The sequence below is a fragment of the Elephas maximus genome, chromosome 11, assembly GCF_024166365.1.
Source record: "Elephas maximus indicus isolate mEleMax1 chromosome 11, mEleMax1 primary haplotype, whole genome shotgun sequence".
Lineage (NCBI taxonomy): Eukaryota > Metazoa > Chordata > Mammalia > Proboscidea > Elephantidae > Elephas > Elephas maximus.
Window position 1 is genome coordinate 44,320,277 of NC_064829.1, and position 21,959 is coordinate 44,342,235.

General features: G+C 40.5%; 1 protein-coding gene across 5 annotated transcripts in view; it reads left to right on the forward strand.

The window, feature by feature from the left end:
- Nucleotides 1-21,959, forward strand: part of FHOD3 (formin homology 2 domain containing 3) — a 509,300-nt gene that overhangs the window by 390,551 nt on the left and 96,790 nt on the right. For 3 of the 5 annotated variants that reach the window (XM_049901902.1, XM_049901904.1, XM_049901905.1), the window contains 2 exons: nt 16,531-16,665; nt 21,841-21,891. In XM_049901902.1, coding sequence (XP_049757859.1) covers nt 16,531-16,665; nt 21,841-21,891 — 186 coding nt within the window. The remainder of the gene's footprint in view (nt 1-16,530; nt 16,666-21,840; nt 21,892-21,959) is intronic. The other 2 variants (XM_049901903.1, XM_049901906.1) reach the window with 1 other exon arrangement.

Consider the following 21,959-nt stretch of genomic DNA (forward strand, 5'->3'; position numbering starts at 1 on the left):
TTACTGGTATTTTGAATGTGAAAGTTGGAAACAAAGAAGGATCAGTAGTTGGAAAATATGGCCTTGGTGAAAGAAACAACTCTGGTGATTGAGTGATAGAATTTTGCAAGACCAATGGCTTATTCATTGCAAATACCTTTTTTCAACAACATGAACAACGACTATACATGTGGACCTCACCAGATGGAATATACAGGAATCAAATTGACTACATCTGTGGAAGGAGATGATGGAAAAGCATAATATCATCAGTCAGAACAAGGCCAGGGGCTAACTGCAGAATAGACCATCAGTTATTCATATGCAAGTTCAAATTGAAACTGAACAAAGTTAAAGGAAGTCCACGAGAGCCAAAGTACAAGCTTGAATATATCCCACCTGAATTTAGAGACCATCTCGAGAATAGTTTCAATACATTGAACACTAATGACTGAAGACCAGATGAGTTGTGGAATGGCATCAAGGACATCATATGTGAAGAAAGCAAAAGGTCATTAAAAAGACAGAAAAAAAGAAAAGACCAAAATGGCTGTCAGAAGAGACGCTGAAACTTGCTCCTGAACATTGAGTAGCTAAAGCGAACAGAAGAAATGATCACGTGAAAGAACTGATCAGAGGATTTCAAAGGGCAGCTCTAGAAGAAAAAGTATTGTAATGAAATGTGCAAAGACCTGGAGTTAGAAAACTAAAAGGGAAGAGCACACTTGGCATTTCTAAAGCTGAAAGAACTGAAGAAAAAGTTCAAGCTTTGAGTGGCAATATTGAAGGAGTCTATGGGCAAAATACTGAATGACATAGGTCACATCAAAAGAAGATGGAAGGAATATGAAGAGTCACTGTGCCAAAAAGAGTTGATTGACATTCAGCCATTTCCAGAGGACACATATGATCAAGAACTGATGGTACTGAAGAAAGAAGTCCAAACTCCAGTAAAGGCATTGGGGAAAAACAAGGCTCTAGGAAATGATGAAATACCAATTCAGATGTTTCAACAAAAGGATGCTGCACTGGAGGTGCTCACTTGTCTGTGTCAAGAAATTTGGAAGACAGCGAGCTGGCCAACCTGCTGGAAGAGATCCATACTTGTGCCCACTCCAGAGAAAGGTGACCCAACAGAATGTGAAAATTATTGAAGAATAATACCGTTAATATTACACGCAAGTAAAATTTTGATGAAGATAATTTTTAAAAATAAATAAACACAGTTGCAGCAGTACATCAACAGGGAACTGCCATAAATTCAAGCTGGATTCAGAAGAGGACATGGAACAAGGGATATCATTGTTGATGTCAGATGAATCTTGACTGAAATCAGAGAATACCAGAAAGATGTTTACCTATGTTTATAGGCTATGCAAAGGCATTCAACTGTGTGGATCATGACAAATTATGGATACCATTGCAAAGAATGGGAATTCCGAAACACTTAATTGTGCTCATGCAGAGCCTATACATAGACCAATAAGCAGTCGTTCAGACAGAACAAGGGGATACTGCAGAGTTTAAAATCAGGAAAGGTATGTGTCAGGATTGCATCATGTCACCATACTTATTCAGTCTGTATAATGAAAAAATAATCCGAAAAGCAGGACTATATGAAGAAGAACAGGACTTCAGGACTGGAAGAAGACTCATTAACAGCCTGCATTATGTGGATGACGCAGCTTGTGTGCTGAAAGCGAAGAGGATTTGAAGTACTTACAGATGAAGATCAAAGACTGTGGCCTTCAGTATGAATTATACTTCATTATAAAGAAAAATCCTTGCAACTGGACCAATAAACAACATCATGATAAATGGAGAAAAGATTGAAGCTGCCATGGAAGCAGCAGTCAGGAAATCAAATGACACATTGCACTGGGCACATCTGCTGCAAAAGATCTCTTTAAAATGGTAAAAAGCAAAGAAGTCACTTTCTGGACTAAGGTGTACCTGACCTAAGCCATGGTATTTTCAGTCACCTCATATGCATGTGAAAGCTGGACAGTGAACAAGGAAGACTGAAGAATTGATGCCTTTGAATTATGGTGTTGGTGAATATTGAATATACCATGGACTGCCAGAAGAACAAACAAATCTGCCTTGGAAGAAATATAGCCAGAATGCTCCTTAGAAGCGAAGATGGTGAGACCTCGTGTCAGTTACTTTGGATATGTTATCAGGAGGGACCAGTCCCTGGAGAAGGACATCTTGCTTGGTGAAGTAGAGGGTCAGCGACAAAGAGGAAGAGGCTTGTCATGGATTGAATTGTGTCCCCCCCAAAACATGTGTCAACTTGGCAAGGCCCTGATTCCTAGTATTGTGTGATTTTCCATCATTTTGTGATCTGATGGGATTTTCCTATGTATTGTAAATCCTAACCTCTATGATGTTAATGGAGCAGGATTAGAGGCAGTTACGTTAATGAGGCCGGACTCAGTATACAGAATTAGATTGTATTTTGAGTCAATCTCTTTTGAGATATAAAAGAGAGAAGCAAGCAGAGAGGAAAGGGCCTTCCTACCACCAAGAATGAAGAACCAGGAGGAGAGCATGTCCTTTAAACGCAGGGTCCCTGTGCTGAGAAGCTGCTAGACCAGGGGAAGATTGATGACAAGGACCTTCCCTCAGAGGCAATAGACAGAGCCTTCCCCTGGAGCTGGCACCCTGAATTTAGACTTTTATCCTTCTAGATTGTGAGAGAATAAATTTCTCTTCGTCAAAGCCATCCACTTGTGGTATTTCTGTTATAGCAGCACTAGATGATTAAGACAACCCTCAACAAGATGGATTGACACAGTGTCTGCAACAATGAGCTCAAACATAGCAATGGTTGTGTGGATGATGCAGGACCAGGCAGTTCTTTTGTACGTAGGGTTGCTGTGAGTTGGAACTGGCTCGATGGCACCTAACAATAATAACTAACAACGTACCAGTGAAACCATTACCACAGTCAAGTTAATGAATATATCCATCACCTCAAAGTGTTTTCTCATGTCCCTTTGTGATCCCTGATGCTCTTCCCCATCCCCAGGCAACCACTGATCTGCTGTCTGTCATTATACATTAGTTTGCGTTTTTAAAGAAATTTATAGAAATGGAATCATGCAGTATATACTTTTTTTTTTCATGGTGGGGTCTGGCCTCTTTTATTTAGCATAATTTTTAGATTTATGCATTTTATTGTGTTTCAATCATTTATTCCATTTTAGTGCTGAGCAGATTTCATCGTATGGATATAGCACAATTTTTTTATCCATTCACCTCTTGATGGACATTTGAATTGTTTCATTTTTTTACTATTAAAAATGAAAGTGCTATGAACATTTGTGTACAATGTCTTTATATAGACAGGTACTTTGATTTCTCTTGGGTAAAGCCCTGAGCAAAATGGCTGAGTCTTAGAGGAGGGGTGCGTGTTTAGCTCCTTAAAATTGTTAATCTGTTTTGCAAAACGGTTGTACACTAGCAGTGTCTGAGTGTTCCACTTGCTCTGCTTCCTCATCAACACTTGGTATGATCAGTCTTTTTACTTTTTGCCATTCTAATAGCAGTATGGAAACCCTGGTAGCATAGTGGTTAAGTGCTATGGCTGCTAACCAAGAGGTCGGCAATTTGAATCTGCCAGGCCCTCCTTGGAAACTCTATCGGGCAGTTCTACTCTGTCCTGTAGGGTCGCTATGAGTCAGAATTGACTTGACGGCAGTGGGTTTAATAGCACTATAGTGGTATCTCATTGTGGTTTTAATTCTCGTTTCCCTAACGATTAATGATGTTGAGCATCTTTTTATGTGCTTATTAGATGTATACTTATCTCCTCGTGGCATAGTGGTTAAGAGCTATGACTGCTAACCAAAAGGCCGGCAACCTGAATCCACCAAGGCGCTCCTTGGAAACCCCAAGGGGGAGTTCTACTCTGTCGTATAAGGTCGCTATGAGTTGGGATTGACTTGACTGCACTGGGTTTGGTTTGGTTGGTTTATCTCCTTTGGTGAAGTGTTTGTTCAAAGCTTTTGCCCATTTTTTAATTAGATTGTTTCTTATTGAATTTTGAGAATTCGTTATATATTGTCGATACAAGTCCTTTATCACATATGTGATTTTCAAATATTTTCTCTCATTGTGTGGCTTGTCTTTACATTCTCTTAACAGTGTCCTTCAAAGAGCAGAAGTTCTTAATTTTGATAAAGCCTAGTTTAACAAAGTTTTATAAATCATGCTTTTAATGTCATAGCTAAGGAGTCTTTACTGAATCCAAGGTCACAAACATTTTCCCTTGTGTTTCATCTAGAAGTTTTATAGGTTTAGGTTTTATATTTCTAGTTCTATTTTTAGTTAATTTTTTTAATGTGGTATAAGGTCTGGACCGATGTTTGGTTTTTACATATGGATAGCTAATTTGTTGCAGTACCATTTGTTGAAAGATTATCTTTTTTTTTTTGCTGCATTGCCTTTGCATCTTTGCCAAAAATTAGTTGACCTGGTGCCAGGGAAGAATGGGGAGTTATTGCTGAAGGGATGAGGAGTTTCTGTTTGGGGTGATGAAAAACTTTTGGAAATGGATAGTGGTGATGGTAGCACAATATGGTGAACATAATTAATGTCACTGAATTGCACACTTAAAAATGGTTGAATTGACAAACTTCGTTATATATATATTTTATCACAGTAAAATGAAAAAAAAAAAAACTGATTTAACTAATACATACAAAAAATAAAACCAATTGACCATACATGTCAATTTCTGAACTCTTTTTCATAGATTTGGTTGTCTATATTGATAACAATACCACACTGTCTTGATTATTGTAGGTTTATAAGAAGTAATGCACTTCAACTTTGTTCTTTTTCAAAGATGTTTTGGCTATTCTAAGTCCTTTGCATTTCAACAAAAATTTTAGAATCAGCTTGTCAGTCTGTAAAAACCCTATACTAAAATTTTGACTGAGATTGTATTTAATCTGTAGATCAATTTGGGAAGAATTATTGAGTCTTCTGATCCATGAACATGTTCTATATCTCCGTTTATTAAGGTCCTCTGTAGTTTTTTTTTTTTTTTAGGAAAGTTTTGTGGTTTTTACTAACAGGTCTTGCATATATTTTGGCAGATTTACCCCCTAAATATTTTATATTTTTGGTGCTATTGTAAATGGAATTGTTTTTATTCTCATTTCTGATTTTTTATAGATATTATATATAAATGCTACTAATTTTTATGTATTGATCTCATACTCTACAAACTTACTAAACTCACTTACGATTCTAGCATTAATTTTGTAGACTCATTAGGATTTTCTACAAATATGGTTGTCATCTGTGAATAAAGACAGTTTCACTTCTCTCCAGTCTGGGTAACTTTTATTTTGCCTTCTTATCTTTTGTGCTGGCTAGTGTCTCAGTGCAGTGTTAAATAGAAGTAATGAGAGTGTACATTCTTGCCTTGTTACCACTCCTGGGAATTATTGAGTCTTCATTAATATGTTATTAGCTGTAGGTTGAGGAAGTTCCTTTCAATTTCTATAGATGTTAGGTGTTTGTCAAATGCTTTTTCAGTATCTATTAAGATGATCATATGGTTTTTCTTTTTAGTCTGTTAATATGGTGAATTATATTCATTGATTTTCTAATGTTAAACAAACCTTGTACTCCAGGGATACATCCCACTTAGTGAGAATGTATTATATTATTGTTTTGTACTGTGGGATCCAATTTGCTAAAATATTGCTTAGAATGTTTGCGTATATGTCCGTGAAGAATGTCATTTGTAGTTTTCTTTTTTTTTTTTAACCGCGTCTTTGTCTGGTTTTGGTATCAGGGTAATGCTGGCCTTAGGAAATGAGACGGAACGTATTTCTTTCTCTTCAACTTGCTAAAAGAGTTTGTGTAGAATTATTATTATTTCTTAAATATTTATTAGAATTCACCAGTGAAGCCGTCTGGACCTGCAGTTTTCTTCATGGAAAAGTTTATAACTACAAATTCACTTCCTGTAATAGATTCTTATTTAATATCAGTCTCTATCAGGTTATCTGTTTTTTCTTGTTATCTGTTTTTTCTTGAGTAAGCTGTTAGTTTTTGTCTTTCGGAGAACTTTTCCATTTCATCTAAGTTGTCAAATTTCTTGACATAAACTCATTTATAATAGTCCTTTTTTATCCTTTCAGTATCTGTAAAATCTTAAGTGATGTCACCTGTTTTATTCCTGATTTGGTTAAATATGCCTTCTCTCTTTTTTTCCTGACCAGTCTGGTTAGAGGCTTACCAATTGTGTTGATATTCTCAAAGAACCAGTTTTTTAATTTCATTTACTGTATTATTTTTCTGTTTCATTGATTTCTGCTCTCAACTCTCTTCCTTTCCTCTGCTTATTTTGGATTAAATATGCTCTTCTTTTTCTAAATTGAAAGATGAGGTCATTGATTTCAGACTTTTTAACCTTCTGTCTTTTCTAATATAGGCATTTAGTGTTACAGGCTTTCCTCTAAGTATTGCTTTACCTGCATTGCACAAATTGTTCTGTTTTGTTTTTTCTGGATGCTGAATCCTGGTGGTGTAGTGGTTAAGTGCTACGGCTGCTAACCAAAGGGTCGGCAGTTCGAATCCGTCAGGTGCTCCTTGGAAACTCTATGGGGCAACTCTACTCTGCCCTATGGGGTCACTATGAGTTGGAATCAACTCAACGGCACTGGGTTCTGGGCACCTTGTAAATTTTGCCTTGCTGGGTGATGAATATTTTTATATTCCTATAAATACCCTTGGGCTTTGTTCTGGAATGTGATTAACTCAGGAACAGTGTGATCCTTGCGGGTCTTGTGTTTTTTAGCATGTGAAGCAGACCAGGGCTATTTGAGTTTAATATATTTACACTACTGAGGCAAGGCCTTTCTTAGAACTCTGATGTGCCCTGAATTATGAGGGTTTCCTCTCTGCTCTGTGTGATCTCAAGGCACTTTTCCTAATCCTTGTGGTGTGGGAGGTTCTTTCACTGGCATTGTGTAGTTTTGTCACATGCATGTGCTGATCAGTGTGCAGCTGAATACTTGAGGGAGACCTTCTGCAGATGTACAAAAGTTTCTCTCTGTACAACTCTCTGGTACTCTGCCCCTGCAAACTGTAGCCATGTTGACTTCTCTAGACTCCCAGCTGCGTCTTCTATACTCACGGATACTTCCAGGCCCTGCCTGGGTGTCCCCATTCTGCACCACAGACTGGAAACTTTCTCCAGACAGTAAGCTAGAGCAATACTACTGTTGACTTTCTTTGTTTCTTATCTCTCAGGAGTCTCTGTCCATTACTGTCTGATGTCCAATTTCCTGAGTACCTTTATTTCATCTATTTTCTCTGGTTTTTTGGTTGTTTCAGGTGTGGGCAAATCTTGTTCCTGCTATTCCATTTTGACTAAATGGAAACCCAAGAGTTTACTCTTTTTTTTCCACTGAAGTAGGCCTCCAATTGTATACAGAAAATGAGTAGCAAACGTTGGGTTCAATGTGCCAACATTTATTTTATGGTTAACTTTCATTAGAAAAACTAATTTTTCAGAAAGAGAAAAAAAAGTCACATGACAAATTATAGTTTTGTTGTATATAAATTTATCTAATTTAACATGTAGTTTTATGACATTGCTCAAATCACTTACATAGACAGCTAAGTTTTATTGACGTGTATTGATGGCACTCAGCTAGATATATGATAGGCCAGGTGTTCTCAGGGAAGGAAGAAAGTAGGAGGAAGAAACTCATGGCTGTGATGATGGCATTCATTCACAAAACAGTTAAGTAACAAACCAATGGTTCTGTGATGAAGTGCCAAAAGGACACATCTAAGAGTTTGGAGAAAGAGCAGCGTCCTGACATGGTGATCCAGGAAGATATCTCAAAGAACTCAGGTAGATAGAAGAGGTGAGTGTTTGAGGCAGAGATGTAATGCTAGGCAAGGTAACTAGACCTCTTTGAGGGGCAAGAAGGTGAATGGCTTGATTAGCATGGGAGTTTCATGTTGGGGGACAGTAAGAGATGAGTTTAGCTAGTAGGTCAGATTGTGAGATGGTTTTAATTGCTTCTACATTTCAGATATTATTGGACCCCACCAAAAAGATGGAGAGTGATATGGTGAATGTTGGTAATGTCACTGGATTGTACACGTAGAAATGGTAGAAATGTTTTGTTACATATTTTCACCACAATAAAAATTTAGAAGTAAAAAATTAAAAAAGTGCAGAAAGAAGACTTCTTCTGACAGAGATAAAGCAAATGTTTTCAAATCCTGTCTCAGTCAGCTTTTGACTGTGTAAGAAACCACCAAAACTTGGTTGCTTAAAATAACAATCATGATTCTGTGGGTTGGTAATTTCGGCTGGGCTCAGCTTGAACAGTTAATCTGGCCTCAGCTGGATTCACTCAGGTGTTTGTGATCAATTAGACATTGCTGGCCTTACTTGATATCTGGCTGTCAATGGGGCAACTGGGCAACATGCCTAATTGTCCAGATTTATTCACGTGTATGGTGGTTGTGGAAACCCTGGTGGTGTAGTGGCTAAGTGCTACGGCTGCTAACCAAAGGGTTGGCAGTTTGAATCTGCTAGGCGCTCCTTGGAAGCTCTATGGGACAGTTCTACTCTGTCTGATAGGGTCGCTATGAGTCCGAACCGACTCGACGGCACTGGGTTTTTGGTTTTGGTATGGTGGTTGTAGGGTTCCCAAGAAAAGCAAGGGCACAAGCGCCAGTGTACAAGCACTTTTCAAGCCTCTGCTTGAATTACATTTCTGATTGCTACATTAGCCAAAGCAAGTCACACGTTCAGTCCAGACTCAAGAGGATGGAGAAGACTACTTTTTGAAAGCAGGAGCTGCTACATTTTTTGTGTTTTTTATAAGCCATTGAACATCCATTAAAAAGTTATTGTGTACAATAAACAAACAGAAGAGTCAACTTCCATCTAATGAGTTTAAAGTTATCACTTTGCTCAAATGATAATTGCAGGCCAGCTAGCAGATTTAAATTATATTTTGAATAGCTCTTCTCAAATATTTTAAAAACCAAAACTAATGTGTTTCAGTTTCTCCTTTTTTGTTTGTTGTAGCCTTATCATTATAAAGATTTCCTATTTTATGTTTAGTCTATTTGCAGATTAATATATCAACAAAGTGCCAACCCATCATAGAAAAAGAAAGACGATAGTTGACAGAAAATCTCCCCCTGGCTTTTGGTCAAGTCATCTCTCTTCATCATCTTCACTCAGACTGGGCAGTAGACTTGTTCCGTAAAGAGCCAAGAGACATTCCAAATCACTGAAGGTCAAGATTGGACTGGTTGTTTTGTGGTATTCTTCCCACAGATCACTTTTCTTCTGAAAAAGCAGGAAGGTCTTAGAAAAAGGAGAGGTTATTGCTCATGAATTAAAAGCCTCATTGTGTTATGGAACAGATGTACTGTTTATTTCTCAATTTAAGAAATCATTCTCATTATCAAGCATATAATCTTGGTTCCTTCTGGAACCAATCCTTTAATTATTCAGGTTAGAGGAAATAAGGCTAAGTTCCCATGAGAAAAGCAATATAAGTCATTTGACTTTACCTCTCCCCCTCAAAAAAGAAAAAAAAGGTGGGGGAGGTAATATAGGAAAGTTATGTTAAATATTCCTAATTGCTAATTACCATGTAGTCGATTTCCTGTGTCCCTGGCAATAGTGAAAACTCATAGAAAAAAGGCAGAAAGAGAGGCAGGAGAAGGTGGCTGGAGAGTATGACTTTGTTAACTTGGCCTGAGGTCTGGACATGAGCTTCTAGACCTGCCCCTCACACTCAGCAGGAAGGAGGCAGGTGGTGATGGTGAGAAGGCTTCGGGGAGCTCTTTGGGCCAACCCAAGGCCGGGCAGGTATTGAGTATCCAAAGCTCCGCTGGGATCCCTTTCCTTCTGACTCTGAATTCCCTTCTCTTTCCATCACCCTGCTTCATGGACAGAAGTCCTTCTGTGGTGCATATAAAAAACAAAACAAAAACAGCTCCGACTCATGGCAACCCCATATGTGTCAGAGTAGAACTTTGCTCCATAAGGTTTTCAGTGGCTGACTGATTGAAAGTAGATCACGAGGGCTTTCTTCCAAAGTGCCTCTGGGTGGGCTGGAACCTCCAACCTTTTGGTTAGCAGCCGAGCACATTAACCATTTGTACCACCCAGGGACTCTTGGTGTATATATAATTCTCAAATAGATGTTAAACAGGTATTTGAGTTTAAAATCTCGTTTTCCCATTGATTTCTACTGTGATGTCAGACACAGGAAGAAAAGTCGGTATCATCCATAATTATAACAACAAGTTTAAACTTCTGATACTTTCTTTAGGGAACTTTCTAAGGCCTCTGTGCTGAAATCTGAAAAACAAGCAATGAGTTTCCATGATATCCAAGCACTGGGTTTCAAGCATGCCTGCCCTATAATGCACCTCTGCGTTTCCACCCAACTGTTGGTGCTGACAGCCTGACACATAGAACACAGCCCCGAGGAGGTGCATCCACATTTACACACCAGGGGTGCAATGCCCCGCCAGCCTTAGCTTGGTGACAGACATGGAGGCAGGCCTGTCTCTGACGCTTGTGAAGGATCCGGCCAATTTCGATGTCATTTACTGTGCAACTAGAGGGTGTTCAGCTGTACTTTAAATTCCCTTTGTGGTTCTGCACACACTCTTAAAATGGAGGTCAGTGAAACTCTGGGTGAGCACAGGCTCAGTGACTCTTTTGAATGCAGTCTGAAGTTCCAAACTCCCTGCTATTTGGTCAGGAGAAAGTGAACAGAAATAACATTAACCAAGAAATTACCTCCCCCCACCAAAAAAAAATTGCTGTCGAGTTGCTACAGACTCATAGTGACCCTATAGGACTGACTGGAACTGCCCCATAGGGTTTCCAAGGCTGTGATCTTTATGGAAGCAGACTGCCACATCTTCCTCCCACGGAGCAACTGGTGGGTTTGAACCACCAACCTTTTGGTTAGCCCCCAAGCCCTTAACCACTGTACCACCAGGGCTTAACCAAGAAAAGGGGGGGCATCTCTGCTCAGCTTAAGGCCTTCACATGAAGACAGACGTGAGCTGTCAGAGGCAAGCATGTATCCCCAGATGGTGAATGGGTTAAGATGTCACCTAAAGTCTCATGCAAAGAGAAAAAAAAAAAAAATCGTTGTTGTAGAGTCGTTTCTGACTCATAGCAACCCTGTAGGACAGAGTAGAGCTGCCCCATAGGGTTTCCTAGGAGTGACTTGTGGATTTGAACTGCCAACCTTTTGCTTAGTAGCTGAACACCGACCACTGTGCCACCAGGGCTAGGCAGATTTTGATAACTACCATACAGTGCACACACTGCTTCTGGATTTATCACTGCAGTGTCTTCACTCTTCCACTGACAGTTTTTTGCCAATTATTGACCTTGAAATTTAATTTTGTTTCTAGGGATTTTTCAACACTAACACAGTTGTTTGTTGATCTGTGTATCCTTTCTCTGGTATCTTAGGCTCCTTTGGGCTCAGGTTACTCCCACCAATGGGAGGCTAGGCAAGAGCTCCTGTGATTGTTGGCACACTGGGTAGTCAGCCACAGGACAGGCCTCCTACGCACCCAGGAAGGCTGACCTGGCAGTAATGTCCCCACCTACTTAACCTCCCACCACAGATCAGAATCAGGGCCCGCTGGATGTCCTGGGCAGTGAGAGTTCTTAGCTGTGCCCTCTGATGCTTTGCTGTTAACATGTCTCAGCCCCTCACCATGTGGTTCTCTGCATAGCTGTGACTAGCTCAGCCTTCTGTACTGGGAGCCTTACAGGATGCTGGACAGCCTGCCTGTGGATGGGCTGCTTTGGGGACGGGAACCCACCCTGCATTTGCTCAGCTGTTGCCAGGGGTACAAGGCCTTATTCAAAAGGTACCCTCATGCTCATGTGTTTTCCTTTAGAGAATGGGCTTTGGGTGCACACGCACCAAGATTAGCATATCCAGATGACTGTGACTTATTCATCAGGCAGCCAGCAAAGCGCTTTTATGTGCCAGAGCCCACAGATGAGCGAGAAGATAGGACCTGACCCCAAAACAGGCTGCCAAGAGAGGCAGACACGGAAAACATGATTATGCTGATACATGTAACAAGTACTGCAGGCAGTTTACTAAGTACCAGTGGTGAGAGGAGGAAGAAGAAGAGAAGTATGGTCAAACTGAGTCCCACAAGCCTGCCTAAAAGCCCAGCTCTGCTGAGTGTAACTTCTTTGTGCTTCAGTTTCCTCATCTGTGAAGAGGAGAAAATAATAGAACCTCATCCAAGGGGTTGTGTGGATTAAAAGAGCCATTATAGTAAACAAAGTGTGGTCTATCCATACAATGGAATATTACTCAGCCAGAAATAGAAATGAAGTCCTAATACATGCTACAACACGGATGAACCTTGAAAATACTGTGCTGAGTGACATAAATCAGAAACAAAAGGACAAATATTGTATGATCCCACTCATATGAAGTACCTAGAAGAGTCAAACGCATAGGGACAAAATAAATCTTTGTTAGTGGTCACCAGGGGCTGAGAGAGAAGGGAATGGTGAGTTATGGCTTACTGGGTACTGAGTTTCTATTTAGGGTTATGGAAAATGTCTGGAAATAGATAGTGGTGATGGTTGTACAACATGGTGAGTATAATTAATGCCACTGAATCGTACTCTTAAAAATGGTTTAAATCGGCAAATATTTTATGATATATATTTTACCACAATAATATCATATATATAAAAAGAGCCATCACACATCTCGTACCTGGCACACAGTATCATCTCCGTAAATGTTAACTATTATGACAACCATATTTCAGTGAAACAGAGTTCCTGCTCCAAACATTCCAGCAAGGCAGGCTTTAACCAGGTGGGATTCCTGGGGCCAACGCCAGGATCTGGTATTGCCAAGATTAAACACTGCAACTTCTTTCACTCAGTACATCATCTGCTCCCTTGCAAAATCTCTCTCCCTGACCCCTCGCCATCTGGTTTCCTACGTGCCTTCACTCAGCTGTAGCTGCCTTGGTATAACAGCAGATGACTTCACTTTCCAGGTGCATTCTAGGGTAGCCCGGCAGTCCTGATAACTGACCCAGCTGGTAGTCTTGAAGGGGAAGTTCAGATCAAACTCCTAGCCCCCCACCAGCCCACTCCAGCCCCTCAGGCTGGAAACTGCCAATACCTTCCTCCATATCTGCCTTGGGGACTGCAGTGCAAGCCACCCATCTGCAGATTTTAACTCCCAATGTAAAGTGGGATCTACTCAGTGCCTCCTGTGGCTCAGATGCTGTTCTAAGCAATTTTATACATATGCTGTCTTTTAAGCTTTGCAGTGCCTCATGAGTTGGAAGTATAATTATCTCCATTTTACAGATAAGTTAACTGAGGCTTAAAAAAAATTTTTTTTGAGGCTTAGAGAGGTTAAATGACTGGCCATACTCAGATTTTCTCATCCCAAGCTTTGTGCTCATTTAATTACGTTATAGTTGGCTGCCTAATCTGTGGAGATTAAACATTGCAACAACTTCCAATGACTGTAGATGTTTTCCTGGAGAGCTTAATAGAAAAGATAAAAATCTATTAAAGATGCCTGTATGAAGAGAAAGATTTTCCATGCTAGCTTGAATTTGGGGGATTTCTTAAATGATGATTTGGAATATTCCCTTTGCATGATTTGAATGCAGTCAAGCATTGGTATTATACCCATTTCCAGAGATAGGATTTATAGAACCAGAGTTTATATTCTTCTGTGCCAGGCTTGTCTAGGCAGCATGAGACCCTGAGAAATTTACTTTATTAATACTATGTTTAAATCCCTTTGTTTCCAATATAACCAAAATAGTTTATATGCATCCAGGATACCTAAGCTCATGGGAGTCCTTTAATTCTCTCTTTCTGCTACATGAATCTGTGTTAAGGCACTCAAGTGTCAAAGTGTAAGATAACAAGAACCCTGTAAGGAGAGAATTGATAAAGAGTTTTATTGAGGATCTGTTACAGCTGAAGCTGGAGTAACACTTGGTAAAATACCAAATGCTCCAAAATCCGAAAGGGGAGAGGGATTTTTATAGGGAAGGCTGGGGGTTACACGTGAGTCACAAGTTAACCTTTTACAATAGTGGTGAATCCATTTTCCATCACAGACTGCATAAGCAATTTTCTGAGAACAATCTTATATAAACAGCTTTTCAGGGAACATTCTCGACATTCTCTTTCCAGAACGTTCTTATCATTTGCTTAACCATAAACTATAATTTTGTCTACAGGCATTCTTTCTGAGAACAGAACATTTTTTATCACAGTCTTAAGTAAGCATAACCATATACTTGTACACCCAAGGCGGGGGAGGGATACACATATTTTGAAAGCAGAGGGCAGGGATCTAGGGCAAAGGGGGAGTTTGATTCAAACCTGTGTCAGTCACTTAGTCAGGCCAGGCACCTCAGTTTTAAGGTGCCCTTACACAGAAGAGAATGGGTCTTGAATTGCTTAATGCATTTTGCTTCATTTCCAAAAAAAGGAACCATTCCTTATTGCTTTCAGACAGAAGCTGACATTTCAGTTCTTTCAATACTGAAATACTGCCTGCTGGTTTCTTACTGGTGTACTTTACCCCCAGAGCCAAGGATGAGATCTGCTTTTGCAAGGTCCCGGTGTGGAGGAGGATGATCTGCACGTATCTTTTTTAGGGGCACCCAGGAGAGAGTGACAGCATCCACTTGACCAAACTGGACAGTGGTTACTTTCTTAAACTCTAGTAATATTAATATTCTTGTTTTTATACAAGGAAGTTATGTTAATGTATAATATATAGACGCTTCACTGTGACCAGATGTATCCACTGACAACCCAGTAACATAGCCATCTTCTCACTATAAAGAAGCATGGGGTAGTTTGCAAAATTGGCATTAACGAGGTCAGGATAACACATTTCATTACTTTGTACACTGCTTCCCGCAGGAAAAAAAGTGTTTCAGTTTTGAGTATAAAAGCAATTTTTTTAAAACAACTTATTACAACACCCATTCCTCACTTGTTAACATGGTTAAGTTCCAAAGACCAGGTCATTATGTAAAACTCAGCATTAGGCAAAAATGGAGGATGATCACCTCAGATCACAAAATGGAGGATGGCTACATCATTATATAACTTCCAGATTACATCACTACCTAACTGCCATACTATATCATTACACAACTGCCAAATCACATCATTGCGTAACTGCCAAACCACTGAGAATCATGGCCCAGCCAAGTTAACACATAGCCTTAACCATCACAGCCAGTGTAACTCTCACCTTGCACCTTGGCATTCGTTACTGCCAGACATACATTGTTAATGCACAAAGTAGTCAGATAGTAGATTTTTCACGATTGTCATAAATGTGAAATGTTATATAACAAGATAGTCTCTAAGGGAGGAATAGGTACAAAATATTCCATTCTCTATCTAAACAGTGCTTTTAGATAACACATTTTTATGCAAATAACATGGGCCTTCTATGTTTGTCTGCCAACTGCCCTGCCCCTGAGGTATTTTCATAAGTGTGTTATGCCTTTTTTTTTTTTTTTTTTTACAGTAAAATGTAAAGAAAAGTGACATAGCAACACTTACGAAAATACCTTGTGCCAGGAGGGTACAGCTGGCAAACAACTGGCAAACAAACATAGAAGGTACCCATTATTTGCATAAAAATATGGTAGTTTGTTACTGCATGAAATACTGGTCCTTAAAATTTGTTTTTTCCCCTGTAAGCTGAAATATTTAGAAGACCAAGCTAAAGTCAGAAATGTAAGGGGAATGGTAAGGTTCTCATTTTACTCCTCACCAAAAGTGTAGACCAACAGGCTTGCCCTTCTCTCCCCACACAACTGACCATCCCCATTATACAGCCTTCAGTGAACAGTCCAGACTATTTGTCCAGTACTGTCCTTTGAACATGCTGAGTGTTGTTGGATGCATCTTGATGTGGAATGAAATTTTCTTAATTTTATACAGATTTCAGACCATTGATTTCTACGTCTTGTCTTCTCATCTGTCATTCCAGTACTTCCTCTTAAGGTGATCCGATTATCTTGAGGTGTATAATAAGAAATTAGTGTATGATGAACTATCCTTACTACATATATAATAGAACACAGTTTAAGATTAAAAGTTGATTTCAGCCCTTCAAAGTCTGACCTTCAACTATAAAATATATATAGATTGTATTTCTATTTGTGCGTATTTCACAAAGTTTTTGGATAATGCTAGCACCTACTATTGATGACTATGTATATGCCAAGGATGTTGCTAAGTACTTTATATACATTACCACTTTTTTGTCCTCCCAGCACATGAAGCAGGTTACTTACCTCCATTTACAAATGGAGGTCCTGAAACAGAAGACCTGAGACAATCATTTTACCCAAGCACTGCCTAGCAACTGGCAGACCCTCAATGCTAACCAAGGTCTGACTGATTCCAACTTCACAAACCAATCACTGGTCAAGCAACTAAACATGAACTCGTTGTATCTGTAGGTCATCATTGAGTGGTCTTCTCACGTCATCCTTTAGGCAGCATCAAGAGTCATTGGCGGCAGAGAGGGAGAGGCGGCGGCAGGAGAGAGAAGAAAGGCTGCAGAGAATAGAAAGGGAAGAAAGAAACAAATTCAGGTAAGAAAGATATAAAGGGCTTTGTTTTTGTTTTTTTTAAATAATAAATTGAGAATGAAAGCACATGCCTTCACCACTGTGTATGATTAATGCTGGTATTAAAGGGCTAGGAAGTAATGTATTTGCTTCAGATTGTATTGCATCTTCAAGGCAGAGCAGGACATACCTAAAATAGTCTAGGTCTGGTTTGCTGCGACCTTTCTTTCTCTGACCATATGGGAGGAAGTTTGGACAGTCAGCCAAATACAATTAGTGACTTGTGTCTTATTTAGTCCACCAGAATCTAAAATGGTCTTACACAGGCCTTCCTGAGGACAGATAGCCTAATTGTCTTAACTTAATTCGCCATTTCCCTCTAAAGCTCCTCATATTTTATTCATGTTCTATCAGATGCCTAAAAGAAAAGGCTTTTCTCATTATCCAGTTTGCTTCCTGCTCCCTATAGCAGCCTTCTTTTTTTTTTTTTTTTAAGACTAATATCTCCTCCCCTAGGGGGAAAAAAATTTATGGTGTCGCTCTCTGTCAGCCCATTGTTTCCCTGATCTCCTTGGTCTCTGTCCAGCTACAAGAATGTGCTCCTGGCTGTGGCACACTCCAGGTTCCATACGTTGGACCAACTGCCCCTTACTGAGTGTCCTCTGTCTGTCCTACGACCAGTTCACCTGTTCTCAGCATCCTCCAAGTCACCCTCCTTTCACTCCTCTTCCCTGAGCTTCATGCTGTGCTGTGCTTCATGGAACGCAAAACACTTGCTGAGTCTTTCCTTATCCGTCTCATTCCCTCTACTCTGCCAGTGCCCCCTTTTCCTATCCCTTTCTTTACTCTGCTTTTCCCCCATTTCCTTTTCACCTTCTCCCCCTTCTTCATCTTCCAGCCATCCCTCCTGTAGCTTCTGCATTCTTTCTTCTTTTCATTTTTCTCCCCTATTTCCACTTCCTGTTACCCCAGTTCAATTCATTTGGCCAACAGTATTCCCATTGATTACTCCTATTTAAATCCACCAGGAATGGAAAGCATTGTCAATGCAGATTTAGAGATCCAGTAACTTAGTTGTTTTTTTTTTTTTTTCCAGCAGCCAGGTAGGGTATATGTAATTGCAGAAACAATCAAAATATGAGCAGAGTTCTGAGGTTGTTTTAACTGTAACTCACTTCTACATGAAAGCAAATACCCCAAGAATGTGGGCGAAATGCTAGCTTTCACAAGACTAGGTTAATGGGCTACATAAAGTTAACCAACATCATTGCCCCTGAGCTGTCAAATTTTATGAGGTAGTTCTGGACATTGTCACTTTTGCAAAGACCAATTTGTAAAACCAAAGGAACAGGCTAAATGATCTTGATTCCTGGCTTTCTCAGAGACTTGCATATTTTGCCACCAAATAGCAGCAGACAACCTGACACATGGAAAATTCTGAGATTGGCTTACACATCCCAAGGTTTTTTTTTTAATTGAAAAATTCTTAAAACAGGGTACCAGTTCTGGAGAAGACGGAGCCAGCACACTCCACCCTGTCTCTCTCACTGCATCCCTGAATGCAGCCAAAAATCATGGGCAGAGAGCATGGGGCTCAGAAAACTCTGAAATGTAGACAGGAGCAGGTGAATTGGGAAAGGAGACTAGAAATCAAAGTTCTACCAAATCAGTGCAGAGTTTATCTTTTTTTTCCCTCCAATATCACCTGGTATGTACTTAAAGGACCCATGGTGGCACAGTGGTTAAGAGGTTGGCTGCCAACCGAGAGGTAAGCAGTTTGAATCCACCAGCCGTTTCTTGGAAATCCTGTGGGGGAGTTCTACTCTGTCCTGTAGGGTGGCTAAGAGTCAGAATCAACTCGATGGCAATGGATTTGGTTTTTTGGGTGTATTCAAAGGCACCCTGAAACCCAGAAGTGCACACCCAGTGTGGAATGAAAGAACTCCAAGAGAAGGCCCCCCTTTCTAGGCAGAGGAGGACAAAGGGGCCCCTAAGGGTCAGCAGGTGGGGAAATCCCATTTTTCAGGCAGCCTCTTCAGATGAGTGAGCAAGTAGCTTCACAGCAGCACCTTTCCTCAGCCAAATTTCAGCCCTGTCCAGGTGAGGGTATCCAGAGCCAAGAATAGAGCTTGGACATGATAGATAATGCATACCTCAGGTGAGGTGTAAACACTTAACTAAATAGGAGCTCAGCCAGGCCAGACATACTGCAGTGCTTCTCACACGTGCCACTCACCTCACCAAATGAGGACAGTGAATCAAAGGAGTCCTCCCTTCCCATAGTCTCAGGCAGGTCTCTTCCCTGCTCATCTGCGTCCTGTCTCTGGAGCCTCGTTCATAAAACTTTCTCTAGTGAATGGCTTTCTTCTTTTTTTAGACACTGTGCACTAACACCTTATTCCATTCTAATACTCATTTGTATCTGTGCCTCACAGTGAAGCACCTTCCTACATCAGTTTATATTGCTGGCACGTTACTGATATTTATTATTTGCTCTCCTACTAGCCAACTATGTAACCTTGAGTCCATAACTTAATCTCTCTGAATTTCAATTTTCTCATCTGTAAGATAACACAAAGTCGACTAAGTAGTCTCTAAGGAGCCCTGGTGGCACAGCAGTTAAGCTCTTGGCTGCTAACTGAAAGGTCGGTGATTCAAACTTATCAGCTACTCCATGGGAGAAAGATGTGGCAGTCTGTTCTGTAAAAATTAACGGCCTTGGTGCCTGGGGTCTTAAAAGCTAGCAAGCGGCCATCTAAGATACCTTAATTGGTCCCAGCCCACCTGGAGCAAAGGAGAATGAAGAGCACCAAAGACACAAGGAGGATATTAGCCCAAGAGACAGAAAGGGCCGCATAAACCAGAGACTTCATCAGCCTGAGACCAGAAGAACTAGATGGTGCCTGGCTACCACCAATGACTGCCCTGACAGGGAACACAACAGAGAGTCCCTGATGGAGCTGGAGAAATGTGGGGTGCAGAACTCAAATTCCAGTTAAAAGACCAGACTTAATGGTCTGACTGAGACTGGAGGGACCCCAGAAGACATGGCCCCTAGACTCTATGTTACCCCAGAACTGAAACCATTCCCAAAGCCAACTCTTCAGACAAAGAATAGACTGGACTATAAGACATAAAATGATACTCGTGAAGAGAGTGCTTCTTAGCTCAAGTAGATAGATGAGACTAAATGGGCAGCTCCTGTGCAGAGGTGAGATGAGAAGGCAGAAAGGGACAGGGGCTGGTTGAATGGACACAGGAGATCTGGGGTAGAAAGGAAGAGTGTGCTGTCACATAACAAGGGGAGCAACTAGGGCCACATGACAATGTGTGTATAAATATTTATATGAGAAACTAACTTGAACTGTAAACTTTCACTTAAAACACAATTTAAAAAAAAATTATGGCCTTGGAAACCCTGTGGGGCAAGTCTACTCTGTCCTCTAGTGTCGCTATGAGTTGGAATTGACTCAGCAGTAATGGGTAGGTAGCCTCTGATCCTTTGCAGCCCTCATGTTATATCACTCTGCAATCTATTGGAGACTCCTTTGGGGCCTGAGGTGATGTGATCATGCTGCTGTCTTTGCCAGCAGTGCAACGTGGCTATTTTGCCCTGAGGCCCCAATGTCAGTGACCTTTCTCAATCCTAACTAGATTCCAGTCTCCAGGTGGACAGAAGCCATGCCTTTCCATAGTCTGCAATTTGTAGCACAGTTTGAGGGCTAAGTGTAAGATCAATTGTGATCTTTAAATTACTGAAAGCAACATGAGACCATGAGTCAGTGTCACTGCATAAGGAGACCCAAAGTAATAATATACCAGAGAGAACACTTGCCATCAGATAGACCCTGACACACAACCGCATCATCATGTCATACCAAAAGGATCAGAAGGCACGGGGACAAGCAGCAAGTTGGAAATCAAAACGGAACTCACTCTTGGGGGAACACCTGGATGATGGTGAAACCTGCCATAATGATAGACTTAACAATGTGCCTGGCATACTTTTAATTACTTTTCGTATGTAACCCACTTAATCTGCACACCAGCTGTCTAAGGTAAGTATGATTATTATCCCCATTTTACAGATGAGGAAACTGAGGCATGGCAAGTCAAGTAACTTGTCCAAGATAACACAGCAACAAGTGGCAGAGTGAGGGCTAGATAGACCCAGGCAGCCTGTCTTCAGAGTCCATGCTTATAACCGTTCACCATTCACTCTTGGCCCCAAACAATCCTTCCATGTCATTTAAGAACAGAATGATCCTGGTAAAATGACTCTTGTCTGGGAAGGAATGCTGATCATCAGGCCAGACCACTGGGCAACTATTAACAATGCTGACTATAGCACCATTCTGCAAGTCGGGGGATATAAGCGCAAAGAAATTCAAACGGGAAATAGGAAAAGCTTTATAAAGTCATCCCTGGACTTACCCAAATGGCTGGCCTTTCACCAGCCATTTCATTGGTTTAAGTTGTTCATGCTCCTTGTGTGTTTTGCCCGCAAAGCACCTAAAAGTTGTTCCTTGCCTTGTTATTTTACTGAATATGGCTTTTAGCTTCCTGGCCTATAGGAAAGTTTCTAGCGTGGAAAGTGACAAAGGTGTTTATAAACAATAACATATCTGAGTCTTCCTGTTGCCTTTTCTTTCCCTCCTAATTTGCTTTGTTCTCTCTAACTTACTATCCCTTTGTATCCAGCCACCAGGGCAGAGAGGGGCAGAATACTTAAGCTACATTATGAAGTCCTGTGTAGAAAACTGTGATGTTGGAGTTCTCCAGGAAAATAAATGGTCCACTAAGAGGTGACCAACCACAGTCTTAAATCTTAGATTCAAGTTGGAAGCTGACCAGTAGTAACAGAAAAGTAAAATGTTAAAATTGGACAAAGTTGGGCATCTCATGGGTACAGACAAAGTGATGCACAAACCGAGGGCTTCCAGGGACCCCTGCATAGAAACAGAATGGGAAGGATGCAGAGAGAAGAATCCTGGGCTAGAAAATCTGTTGTATTTGGTACTTTTAAAGCATAGCCTTTAAACTTGATTTTTCAAATTCAGTCTCAGTGACTTCCCATTTCTGAAGCAATAGCAGGCTTTCACGATAGACTGTTACTTTCTTGGCAATTCTAAAACAAATTCTATGAGCATCTAATTATGTTTTTTTCCTTCCCTGTTTCATTCTGCGAATTTCCATTAGCCGAGAGTATTTAGACAAAAGAGAAGAGCAAAGACAAGCAAGAGAAGAAAGGTTTGTATACCTCGTTTTTTCCCCTTTGTTCACCAAATGACACATGGCTTTGCACTCTTAACCAAGCA